Below are 12,755 nucleotides of genomic sequence, written 5' to 3'. Positions count from 1 at the left end.
ATGCATCAAAAACAGATTACATTTCAAATTTATATTTTTTCAAATACCTATTTATTACTTTTTTTGGTTATTATGAATATTGAAATTTCATAAATAATATGTGCAAAGATATTACCGATTTTTCATAAGAGAACCAACTACTTTTTTTTTATTATTACTTAATTTAATTATGAAGTATATATATATAATCCGAATCTGCAACACAACACTATGTAAAAACTGAAAATGACTCTAAAATTATATAGGTATAAAAGGTTAAAATGACGTATTTTTTTACATATATGTATTTACAGGATATTATCTATGAGAAAACTTAAGGGAATAGAAAAAACAATGTCATTGTTTGAAGATCTGCTTTATATTTTTATTTTTCGATCAAATGTTATGGGACAGACATGCATAAAGGAAAAACTTGTACGTCCTATAAGCCAATGAAAATGTGTTTTTTAGGTACAGATTTAATATTCTTCAGCACCTTCTCCTTCACCTTCAGCAGAATCCATACCAACTTCTTCGTAATCTTTCTCGAGGGCAGCAAGATCCTCACGGGCTTCGGAGAACTCACCTTCTTCCATACCTTCACCAACGTACCAGTGAACGAATGCTCTCTTGGCGTACATAAGATCGAATTTATGATCGAGACGAGCCCATGCTTCAGCAATAGCCGTTGTGTTAGACAACATACAGACTGCACGTTGAACCTTAGCCAAATCTCCACCAGGTACGACCGTTGGTGGTTGGTAATTGATACCAACCTTGAACCCGGTTGGACACCAGTCAACGAATTGAATCGTGCGTTTAGTTTTGATGGTCGCAATAGCGGCATTTACATCCTTTGGTACGACATCACCTCTGTATAACATACAGCAGGCCATGTATTTTCCGTGTCGGGGATCGCACTTGACCATCTGATTGGCTGGTTCGAAGCAAGCATTAGTAATTTCTGCTACGCTTAATTGTTCATGGTACGCCTTTTCTGCAGATATGACTGGTGCATAAGTTACCAGTGGGAAATGAATTCTTGGATAAGGTACCAAGTTAGTTTGGAATTCGGTTAAATCGACGTTAAGAGCACCATCGAATCGTAAGGATGCAGTGATCGAAGAAACGATCTGACCAATCAAACGATTCAAATTGGTGTATGTTGGTCTCTCGATATCCAAGTTACGACGACAAATATCATAAATAGCTTCGTTGTCAACCATAAATGCGCAGTCGGAATGTTCAAGCGTGGTATGCGTAGTTAAGATAGAGTTGTATGGTTCAACCACAGCAGTAGAGACTTGTGGAGCTGGATAGATAGCAAATTCTAATTTCGATTTCTTTCCATAGTCTACAGACAATCTTTCCATTAAGAGAGATGTGAATCCTGATCCAGTGCCACCTCCGAATGAGTGGAAGATGAGAAAACCTTGTAATCCAGTACATTGATCTGCTAATTTTCGGATACGGTCCAGAACGAGATCAACGATTTCCTTGCCAATAGTGTAGTGACCACGAGCATAATTATTAGCTGCATCTTCCTTGCCCGTGATCAATTGTTCTGGATGGAATAGCTGACGGTATGTTCCAGTGCGAACCTCATCTAGAATTGGATAATGATATAAGTTAAAGAAAAAAATTTAATACGAATTTATATAAAAATAAGACAATAGAATGACAAAATAAAAAAATAAAATTATAATAAATTAATACTAACCAACAACAGTAGGTTCCAAATCAATGAAAACTGCTCGAGGTACATGTTTGCCTGCACCGGTTTCACTGAAGAAGGTATTGAAGCTGTCATCGCCACCTCCAATAGTTTTATCGGAGGGCATTTGACCATCAGGTTGAATTCCATGTTCTAGGCAATACAGCTCCCAGCAAGCATTACCAATCTGTACTCCAGCTTGTCCAACGTGGATTGAGATACATTCACGCTAAAGAAACATTACAAATTTTAGTAACTTCATAATGCATAATTATTCTATAGTATTACCAGTAAATCTATCAACTAATTATGTATATTTATTTCTACTGTAGTCAGTCAAATGATTAATTTATAACAAAGTTAATATTTTTTACAATTGAATGCAAATAATAAATTGAATAATAGCAGTAATAAATAAAATGAAATTTTTAGATAAGGATCAAATAATATTTATAATTCTAATTGTCGTAAAGCCGAATGAAAAATAGTAATAAAAAGAAAAAAAATTCCAATTAAAAATATTTAAAAGTTATTTGATTGACTATAATAATTTTTGAAAACTATTTGATCATAGAAGTTACATTTAAATATTCAAAATGAATGGACTGAGAACCACTGAAACGAATGAAGGATTCATAATGGACGCCACGAAAATGAGTCATCATTAAACGGAAGTACTAAAATATACCATGCGGAAAATTAAAAAAAAATATATTTAAACAAGTTTATTTTAATTCTCAATAATTTTTAAGTTTTAAAACATAGAGAAATAATTCATAAAATAATATGTTGTCTATAAATGCAATAAAATATGATAGATAAGTTATAAACATATTAAAAAAAAAAAAACCGATAATTCTTTAACGACATATAAAATTATTTCATGAAATAGTACAAAGCTTTGAGAAAATTAAACAAAGGATCATAAAAGTCAGTAATTAGAGATGACAAAGGGCGGTGCCGGCCGGCAAGTAACAAAATGGCTACCGAACATTTTTCTAGAACACTTCATGACGCGACACGATTAATGACGTTAATCTCTCCAATTAAATAAAATCACTAGATATGAGGAGTTAACTTACCATTTTGAGATTTTATACGGTTTTCTTCTATTACGAGAAAACGATTTGGTCGGTCGATAGTTTGCGAAAGCAAGTAATGGAGCCTCAGCCAACAACTACACGACAACCACCGTTGAATACTCTACGAATAATGCGCGAGGATGCGCTGCTGCGTATTTATATACCTTCTACGATCAACCGTTACGGCGCATGCTGATTGGTTGTTTCTATCATCATCTTTTCTTGTGATTGGTCAAAACTCGACCGCAATACGCAACATGCCGCGTTACTAAACGGAAAATATAGTGCGACAAAATATAATTCATAAATGTTTATTTATTGACATTATTTAAAAGCGGCTAATTTATAAAATATACGGCAGGCTAATTAATTGTCAGTCTAATTATCTAATCTCTCTTTAAAATTAGCAATTTTTATATTTATTGTGTGTTGCCAATGGAAGTAAATTATATTTATTCTGAAAACGGTTTTCGCCATATTTGGAATGTACTACGTTGGCGAACGAAGCAACGGGTGATAATATGCTTGTGTGACACACATACACATACATTTCACGTCTTGTTTGATGAGAAATCGTATAGGAACCCTCAATATTGATTTTTCAAAAATAGACGCATTCAATGGCCATGCCAGTTCGTTAGATGTATAACATATATATGTATATATGATATTTGTTAATAAAGGAATAATCCTACATGCATATACACGCCTTCTTTTTTCTTTTTCTTATAGACTTATTTGTGCGTATTAAGAAGTATGACTCATTGTCAGATATATTTTCAGCAGAACTTTCATCTTATAATTACATTAATTATACCTCCTAAAGTTTCATATTCTGTATTTATGAACACATTATATCAGTTATTAAGAGCATACAAAACGTATACATTTGTTTAAAACATGGGCACAAGCATACAATACAACGGGAAAATATGGGCGTATGCCGAACTCACCGAAGTGTGCAGACTGCACATGTATTGATCGGCCGTGCATGACGTTCCCTTTTTCGCATACACTCCTACATAAAAATCCTTGATAGAAAGCTTTTAACAGCTTCTAAGATATTCGCTAGATAACAAATTGTTAAAAATCTTGTATGATACAAAAAAAAAAACGAAAAAAGAAAGGATAAGTAAAGCGAATGTTATGAATGATAAAAAACAATTTTTGAAGATAATATATAAAATATCATTAACTGTCAATAGACTTTATATACGACAATAAGAAAAAATTATTGTCAAATATAGCACAATACTACATGCAATACGATTAACAGCGAATATAGAATTAATATTCATCATTGCCTTCTAGATTATCATCAACGGTATCCATACCAACCTCCTCATAGTCTTTTTCTAAAGCAGCGAGATCTTCGCGTGCTTCAGAAAATTCACCTTCCTCCATACCTTCTCCGACGTACCAATGAACGAACGCTCTTTTGGCATACATCAGATCAAATTTATGGTCTAATCGTGCCCATGCTTCGGCAATAGCCGTTGTATTAGATAACATGCAGACTGCACGCTGCACCTTGGCCAAATCACCGCCGGGTACGACCGTGGGAGGCTGATAATTTATACCTACTTTAAAGCCTGTAGGGCACCAATCAACAAACTGTATACTACGTTTGGTTTTTATAGTAGCGATAGCTGCATTAACGTCCTTGGGCACGACATCGCCTCTATAGAGCATGCAACAAGCCATATATTTGCCATTTCGTGGATCACATTTGACCATTTGATTGGCTGGCTCGAAACAAGAATTAGTAATTTCTGCTACGCTTAATTGTTCATGGTACGCTTTTTCCGCGGATATGACTGGTGCATAAGTTACAAGAGGAAAATGAATTCTCGGATAAGGTACCAAATTTGTTTGAAATTCGGTTAAATCGACATTGAGCGCACCGTCGAATCGTAAGGAGGCAGTAATCGAGGAAACGATCTGACCGATCAAGCGATTCAAATTTGTATATGTGGGTCTCTCGATGTCCAAGTTTCGACGACAAATATCGTAAATGGCCTCATTATCGACCATGAACGCGCAATCGGAGTGCTCGAGTGTGGTATGGGTGGTCAAGATCGAATTGTACGGCTCAACCACAGCTGTGGAGACTTGCGGAGCTGGATAAATGGCAAATTCTAATTTGGACTTCTTTCCGTAGTCTACTGAGAGTCGTTCCATCAAGAGAGAGGTGAAACCAGAGCCGGTCCCACCACCGAACGAATGGAAGATGAGAAAGCCTTGCAATCCAGTGCATTGATCCACTAATTTTCTCACGCGATCTAGAACAACGTCGACGATCTCCTTGCCGACCGTGTAATGGCCACGAGCATAATTATTAGCGGCATCTTCTTTACCCGTTATCAATTGCTCTGGGTGAAAAAGTTGACGGTACGTTCCTGTTCGTACTTCGTCTGAAAATAAATTGCTATTATAATTTCTATTATATTACGATTTTCGTATTATTGATTTCTACGTTATGCGAATCTTTTCGCTTACCTACAACGGTAGGTTCAAGGTCAACGAACACTGCTCTAGGCACATGTTTGCCTGTACCGGTTTCGCTGAAAAATGTATTAAAACTATCGTCTCCTCCGCCTAACATTTTATCAGATGGCATTTGACCGTCCGGCTGTATGCCATGTTCCAAACAATAAAGCTCCCAACAAGCATTTCCAATTTGAACTCCAGCTTGTCCTACGTGAATAGAAATGCACTCGCGCTGAAATAATTCGCGCGCATATTTGCATTATATATATATGTATATATATATAGAATATATGTATATGTGTATTTTTCTCAATTTTACCAAATTATCACGCCTTATAAAATTCTTTTATTTAATATCATTATTTAAGTATTTATAGTGTTAGCATAACGATTTATTATAACTTACCATTTTGTGCAAAAAAATGAAGGTGTAAAATATACAAATAGGTTGAAGAAATAAAGAAAGATATAGGAGTATAAAAACAAAAGACGATAGTTCGATCTCAACACTAAAAATCGAACTTATGCGAGCGTTTAGACGAAGCTGGTAATGAATCTCCTCTAAACACAAATTGCGCCGTTGTGCGAATCTGCCAGTTATACTCTTGGCTCACGCACAGTTTTAGGCTACGACGAAGCATGCGCCCCGTATTAGCCTCGTGACACTTATGCAACAATAAACCTTATACGGCACATTAAATCTCCCTTAGTGTTGTCTTCCTGTCTATCACGATTATTATCATCGAAGCATAGATCAAACGTAACCGTTTATATGTATTCTCAATCATAGACTACGTCACGATTTCATCTCTATGATTAGAAACATCCATACATATATATATATATATATATTTATACGATTTTATGAGAATATAATAAACTATGACTCAAAACAGCATCAACTTTCTTAAAACGTCGTAGTATCGTTTTTACATTGACGGCACGCAATCAAATCTTTCGTACAAGGTCAACGACATAAGGGGCAAATAAATTTAGAACTCATACCCTCTTAGTAGAAAAGTGTATTCCTTTTGTACAACATACCAAGATTGGTCTAAAAATATACACAGTTTGTACTAGTCTGAACTCACAAACGAATGAGTTAAACCGACCCTTCCCTTTGCAATGCAATTGCATAGAAAATTTAATGTAGTATTCATTTTTTCAAAATTTTTAGGTCTTAACTTGAAAGTAAAATATTTATTAAGAATCAAATTCATATAACTGGAAAGTGAGTGAAAAAGAGAGAGAGCCGTATTTTATATATATATAGTGTTTATCCTGTGGCATGCTTTCTCTTTCTCTCTATCTTTCTGTCTCTCTTTAATGAGGCCATTCACATAGCGTTTACCTTCCACGAATCAATACTACAGAAGTTTCAATGATCTTATAAGGTTACCGTCAGTTTCCTTTACCAAACGCGACACTATCTCATCTCCTTTAACGTTCCTCACCATTAAGCATATAAGAATTCATGACGTAATGCACTCTGACATCATCTATATGTTTTTTTGATACCTTATTGTTAGTTAAGAACGTCATTATATTGAAATCCTTCTGCTCTAGATAACGTGGAGTATTGCATTTATTGATAATATCATATTGATTATCTTATATATTATCTTTTGTATAATTTCATATATTGTGTTTGCATTAAGCTGAAGAAAATAAAAGAACAAATATAAAAATATATTACTAATATAATGTATTTTTTAAAGTATACTAAGTTTATTGTAATATATATATATATATATATCTATAAATTTTTCTTTATTAGTTTAATAATACTTAACGATATAATAAATTAAGTATTTATATTTTACATTTTTGACATTAATCTTAAAGCATTCTTTTTCAAATATACCAGGGCCGACTCGAGAATATATGGTGTTTTTAGGAAAAGTTTTTGACTTTCAGTACATAATAAATTTAAAAAATTTTCGATTTTTATTAAAATGATACAGTGGTTAGTACGAAAAGTTAAATAGACAAAAGAAGAAACAATGGTAAAATCTACGCAACTTGCAATACGGCTTTTGGGGAGCACTACTTCATTATGTTCAGCTTGTTCCTCTTTAAACAAGAGAATTACTAAATCAATAAAATGACTGATTGAAATAAAGTGTTTCTTCTGTTTCTTTTATTAGTATTTATAACATTTTATATGTATACATATATATTTTAGACAATATTTTTTGATTTATTTGATAAAAATAGATAAGTATTAGTATTAGATAATGTTTATAATTCTAGATGAATATTATACTATTACTGTTTTTACAATGTTGGTGCCCCGAGGCCGGTACCTTTTCTGTTTTAGCCTAGAGTCGGTCCTGATATATATTTTCTACAGATGGCACTACAAACAATACAATATTTTACGGAAGGATGGTTTAAGGATGAGAGAATGTTTGTAGAATGAACATAACCTTTCTAAACCGGTAGTAAACAAATCCGGTAATCGTATAAATTGATGTAACTAAAGAATAAATCTTATTGTTAAATTTATAAAAATATAACAAATATGTATGCCAAATTACAAGATATGATTGTTCGGAAAGATCGAAAGCGATTACATGAATTCGTACAAAACGCAAACGTTGAAGAAGTAAGTAAAGAAAGAATAATTTACTTTCATTTTAAATGAAATGACATTTGGTTTAAATAACTCATTTAAAATTAAAAATATATTAGTTTTCTTAAGATATTAGTCCTCATTTATGTCAATTTATTTGCATTTCTAATAATAATACTGTATAAGATGTTCACAGGCCAAAGTGATTAACTAAAATTTAATTATTGTTTTATATTTTATTATCCAAGTAATTGTGTGTGTGCGTGTGTGATTAATGCTTATCTTTTTATATTTAAAATATATTTTCTTAATAATTAGATTTAACGCTATTAAATGACAACAATTTTTATGTTCAACGTTCAACAATAAATGATACGACAATGTGTATTACTTTATCAATTTTCTCTACTTTTTGTTCTGTGAAGTTAATTAATTTGACAAATAAGTGGCTCATATATATGATATTTTATAACCGATGATACAAACAAACAGGGGGTGATTCTACATGATGCATATTCGATGAATTTTCAAACTTATTTTTCTCAAAAACAAAAGCTTTTATGAACAAATTGTATACTACATTTTCGACTAAATTTTTAATGTAAAATCATCCCCTGCTTGCTTTTACTATCAGGATGCCGTGTATAATTATTATTATACTATTTAATTAAATACATATATTCTTTGTCCATATATTCTAAAAAAGTCTAAAAATTTATATTTGTTACAGCTATGTAAAGTGTTGGGTGAAAAGATTTATAGCGGAGATATAGTAAAAGTTCTGAATGAAGTATTACAAGTATTTGGTAATGTTGACAGATTTTCTGAAAACAAATTAAAAATAATAAAAGCCATATTACAAATACTAAGAAATGCTACAATCAGTAATAACCATGCTGAAGAGATTATCAATCTCATAGCTATAGATTTTCCTAATTATTCAAAGAATTGTTTACTACAACTAGTACAATTTTGTACCTCTCATATTTATTTAAATGAAGATAACTTCCACAGGTATAACAATATTTATTATTTAAATTATTATCTAATTATCAAATATTTTTGAAAGATATAATGATTATAACAATATATAAGTAAAAGTGTAATAAAATAATCAATATTTTAGTTGGAAAGACTTACTACCAGTATTATTAGAGATTTTGGAACAAGAAAAATATATTGACTATATGGGTTCGGAAGTTTCTGGAAATGAATATAAATCACTGATCGTTAAATCCATATGTAATAGCAATTGGGATCCTAAAATCGCGCCATGTTTAGCCAAAATGTTTGGGTAAATTTTTTAATATTAAAAAATAGATGTTTATATCAATTTTAACCCTTATCCAAAAAGTTTATTTATGTAACGTATGTGGGCAGTCTGAATTCAACTGAATATTTAAATAAATCACACGGTAGGACCTACTATAACGCGAGATATACATTTTGCATTATACGAATTCAAAGTGCAAAAAATTAACTAAATAAGTAATTAATAAAAAAAAATGTTATAAGTAAAAAAAATAATCATTTTTCTTAATTGTGCAAATTGTTGATTCATTTCTGTTAAATTTCTTGCAAGGAGGTGTTAAGTTATCACCGGATTTTAATCAATCAAGAATTTCTAATTTTTCTTCTAATGAGATATAAACCAGTTTATTTTTTCTGAAAATCTTTGGAGTCATAACTTGAAAATATTGCTTCTTATTTCTGATATTAAATATAATAAAAAAAGATTACCTTACTTTTTATAATCAATTAATATCTACTTTGTAATTGAAATGAATTCTTTTTTGAAAAAGCACAAAAAATTATGTACAGAAATAACTGTTTTACAATATACATTTTAAACAACTTATTCTTATCGCACAAGGGTTAATATATAATAATATAATAATATAATATAATAATAGATTTTTATTACTTATTTATATAATAAAATTATATATGTGAATTTTTGTTGGCTTTCAAAAGTTTAAACATTTTTTACGTACTATTCAAAATATTAAGAAACTAAAAAATAAAAACCAACATGTGAATCCATTAGATTCATCTTGTCTGGCTAAGGGTAAATCTTTTTATTTTTTTTTATAATCTTTTGTATTAGTCAAAACAAAAGAGTTTTATTATATAATTTTATAATTTTGTTTTTTTTTGTTTTAACAGAGACATGATTTTGGAGAAAAAAGATTTGAACGTAGTAGTTATTTCATTATGCCATAAACTTTCCATGATTGATTTAAATGAAATACCACCTTTTGTGTACCAGACTCTTAGATTATGTAATAATTATAGTTGTATACATCTGATTGTATCATTGCGCAAATATTTTGCAACATATTATTCAGATGCAAGTAGCAAAGAATTAGAGAACGCTTTTGAAAATATTAGTAAGCAACATTATTCTTTTAATAACTTAATACAGTTCCAAGACGTTATGTATATATTAATGGCAATATATAAAAAACAAGCATTCTATAGAATGCCTAACATTTTTGGGCAAAGTATGAAATATCCAAATTATTGTAACACTAAACGTACCATGACTGGTCAAATGACCGATTGTGAAATTTTTGACAGAATTTCTTACAAGTTATAGTGTTATTTTGTGAGAATGCTTAGAAAATGTGTGAAATATTAATCGTTTCGTACTTTGGCTAAAAACGTCAGGCATTTTTTTTTTCATCGATTGCTGATAACATATACATATATATACTTTTGTTGAATTTTTTATATATGTATTTTCATTCTTGTAGGCACTACAAGTTTACAAGAAATAAAAGACGCAGAAAGCAACGTTCTATTTTACATACATCATGCTGCACAATTACATTACAAGTGTATCAAAGATTTGATACTTATATTTAAAAAGTTTTCCATGGTACCAGAATATGTGTTGGAACCTTTTATTTTATCAACAACATTTATAATTTCCAGTGTACACGAAGAACAGGTAACAAATAAATAATTTACATGATATATAATTTTGTTTTTCTATTAAAAACTTTTAAGATTTTACACATCATTTATTTATACATTGATATTAAGATTTTAAAATACATTCTCTTTCTCTCTCTATTTTCTTTTGTCTCTTATATTAAATTTTTAAAGAGTTGTACAAATATATAGGTGTTTGAAATACTTTATCTGACTATTTTAAGAAAAATGCAGGATAACGAAAAATGTAAAAACAGTGCTTGGTTAAAATCTTTAACGCATAATAATTGTGATATTATGAATATTATAGATCAAGTTATAGCAAATAGGTACGTAGATGTATATAAGAATATATATTCCTATAAATATAAAATTATATTTTTAAATTAATTTATAGTGATAAGGGTCGCCATGTTGTATTAAAAGGAATTATGGATTTAGCATTTGTGCTTATGGATACAGAACATTCAACTGGAAAAAATAGTAAATATACAGTACATAAAATTGGTATACAAATAATTCAAAGATTATTAAAAAAAAGACATGAAATATGTGGATCTGTACTTCAATTATTAACTGACAAAATAGTGGCTGGTGGTTTGTTAATATCACAGTACACAGGTAAAAAATGTTATTACAGAAAAAAGAAATTAATAATTATTAAGAAATTATTTTTTCATTTATATTTTTTCTATATAGATTGTTTGGCATACATGTGCCATAAGCTAGCAATGAATGTACTAGATTTTCAAACTTATATAATTACTCTTCTTGATCAATTGCTATGTGTACCTGGTATTGCAGCTGTACAAATTCTTTATGCAGTTTTACCACTAATACAAATATCATCTAATGTAAAAGATAATGTTATATTAGCATTAAGAAAGGCTCTCTATAAAAAAGGAATATCTACACGTAAAATGGCAGTAACTGGTTTTCTTGAATTATTAAAAATGTTAAAAATGAATTCTATAAGAAATCTTCATACTGATTATTCTGAAAACTCCTCTATGTCTGCCGTATTATCAGGTTCATCATCAGTGTTAACTCAGGTAAATATAAAGAGTAGATTATGACTAAATATTTCTAATTAAATTAAATTAATTATTTTGTATTAAATTTTATTATACTTTTTAGGTAACATTAGAAAAACACAATAATATGGACAATAATAATGGATACAATAAAGGATTATGCGTGGATATATTGAATATATTAAAAAAGTGTTTTACTCAAGAATTTGAAGTCAGATCACATTTATATGAAGGTAAAATATAAGGAATAATATAAAATATGTATATTGTATATATCTATGTGAATAACGTATAATATATTTTTTGTTATTTTTAGGATTATCTGAGGTTGTAATTAAGAATCCTGAATTATCAGAGTATATAATAGAAATATTATTTGCCCAATTAAATCTTTATTTTGAAACTGATGAAAATATTTTACCTCCATTAAAAATTGATCTTAGTGCCGATATGAACGATCTACAAATGATTCCACGGGAGCCTATAGCTATATTGATTTCCGTATTACAAGCAATATATATCAAAATAGCTTCAAAGGATTGGGAAATTTTAAATAAAATTGCTATCATTCTAGAATCACTGTGTGTGAGGATGACACGAATTGAATTGGAACATTTAAATGTGGTATGTTTTTTACTTCAGTTGTGTGAAAGTAGTTTTTACAAATAATTATTTATTTAAAACAATAAGATATATAGTAAGAATAATGAATAATAATATTAATTCCTAATCTTACAGGATGAAGAAATGGATCTACTTGATAATACCCCAAAATCACAACAAAAATTACATAATCTGAAAGAAATGATGGGTGTATATGAAGCTTTAATATCATTCAGGATTAATTCTTGGATTAACGGAAGTCAAAGTATAGCAAGAAATATATATGATCTTTTCAAAGGTTATAATAGATTAATGGACATTGTTAAGGTATATATTATATA

The 12,755-nt window shown here is 30.0% G+C and overlaps 3 protein-coding genes across 4 annotated transcripts in view; 1 reads left to right on the top strand and 2 right to left on the bottom strand.

Moving 5' to 3' along the window:
* Nucleotides 1-339: 339 nt before the first annotated feature.
* LOC106790274 (tubulin alpha-1 chain) lies at nt 340-2,930 on the bottom strand. Its single transcript, XM_014755049.1, has 3 exons — nt 2,776-2,930; nt 1,700-1,922; nt 340-1,585 (listed from the first exon to the last, which is right to left on the bottom strand). Exons 1-3 carry the CDS (start codon nt 2,776-2,778, stop codon nt 459-461), a joined length of 1,353 nt encoding a protein of 450 aa, XP_014610535.1. The 5' UTR covers nt 2,779-2,930; the 3' UTR covers nt 340-458.
* A 617-nt stretch (nt 2,931-3,547) lies between these two features.
* On the bottom strand, nt 3,548-6,065 carry LOC106790275 (tubulin alpha-1 chain-like). Its single transcript, XM_014755050.1, has 3 exons — nt 5,672-6,065; nt 5,275-5,497; nt 3,548-5,189 (listed from the first exon to the last, which is right to left on the bottom strand). The coding sequence occupies exons 1-3, from the start codon at nt 5,672-5,674 to the stop codon at nt 4,063-4,065; spliced, it is 1,353 nt and encodes a 450-aa protein (XP_014610536.1). The 5' UTR covers nt 5,675-6,065; the 3' UTR covers nt 3,548-4,062.
* A 1,490-nt stretch (nt 6,066-7,555) lies between these two features.
* LOC106790290 (Fanconi anemia group I protein homolog) overlaps nt 7,556-12,755 on the top strand; it is a 9,034-nt gene continuing 3,834 nt past the window's right edge. Inside the window, exons 1-11 of one of the 2 annotated variants that reach the window (XM_014755074.1) lie at nt 7,556-7,873; nt 8,571-8,854; nt 8,967-9,134; nt 10,007-10,230; nt 10,597-10,793; nt 10,970-11,106; nt 11,175-11,398; nt 11,582-11,829; nt 11,915-12,044; nt 12,128-12,435; nt 12,550-12,741. In XM_014755074.1, the coding sequence (XP_014610560.1) occupies nt 7,790-7,873; nt 8,571-8,854; nt 8,967-9,134; nt 10,007-10,230; nt 10,597-10,793; nt 10,970-11,106; nt 11,175-11,398; nt 11,582-11,829; nt 11,915-12,044; nt 12,128-12,435; nt 12,550-12,741 (2,196 nt within the window). In that variant the 5' untranslated portion in view covers nt 7,556-7,789. Of the gene's footprint in view, nt 7,874-8,570; nt 8,855-8,966; nt 9,135-10,006; nt 10,231-10,596; nt 10,794-10,969; nt 11,107-11,174; nt 11,399-11,476; nt 11,830-11,914; nt 12,045-12,127; nt 12,436-12,549; nt 12,742-12,755 lie in introns of both variants that reach the window. The other variant, XM_014755073.1, reaches the window with a different exon arrangement.

This window comes from Polistes canadensis, unplaced genomic scaffold (genome assembly GCF_001313835.1).
Source record: "Polistes canadensis isolate GaletaPanama2010 unplaced genomic scaffold, ASM131383v1 scaffold_228, whole genome shotgun sequence".
Taxonomy (NCBI): Eukaryota; Metazoa; Arthropoda; class Insecta; order Hymenoptera; family Vespidae; genus Polistes; species Polistes canadensis.
Note: the sequence above shows the minus strand (reverse complement) of the source record. Positions and strands in the feature narration are given on the sequence as shown.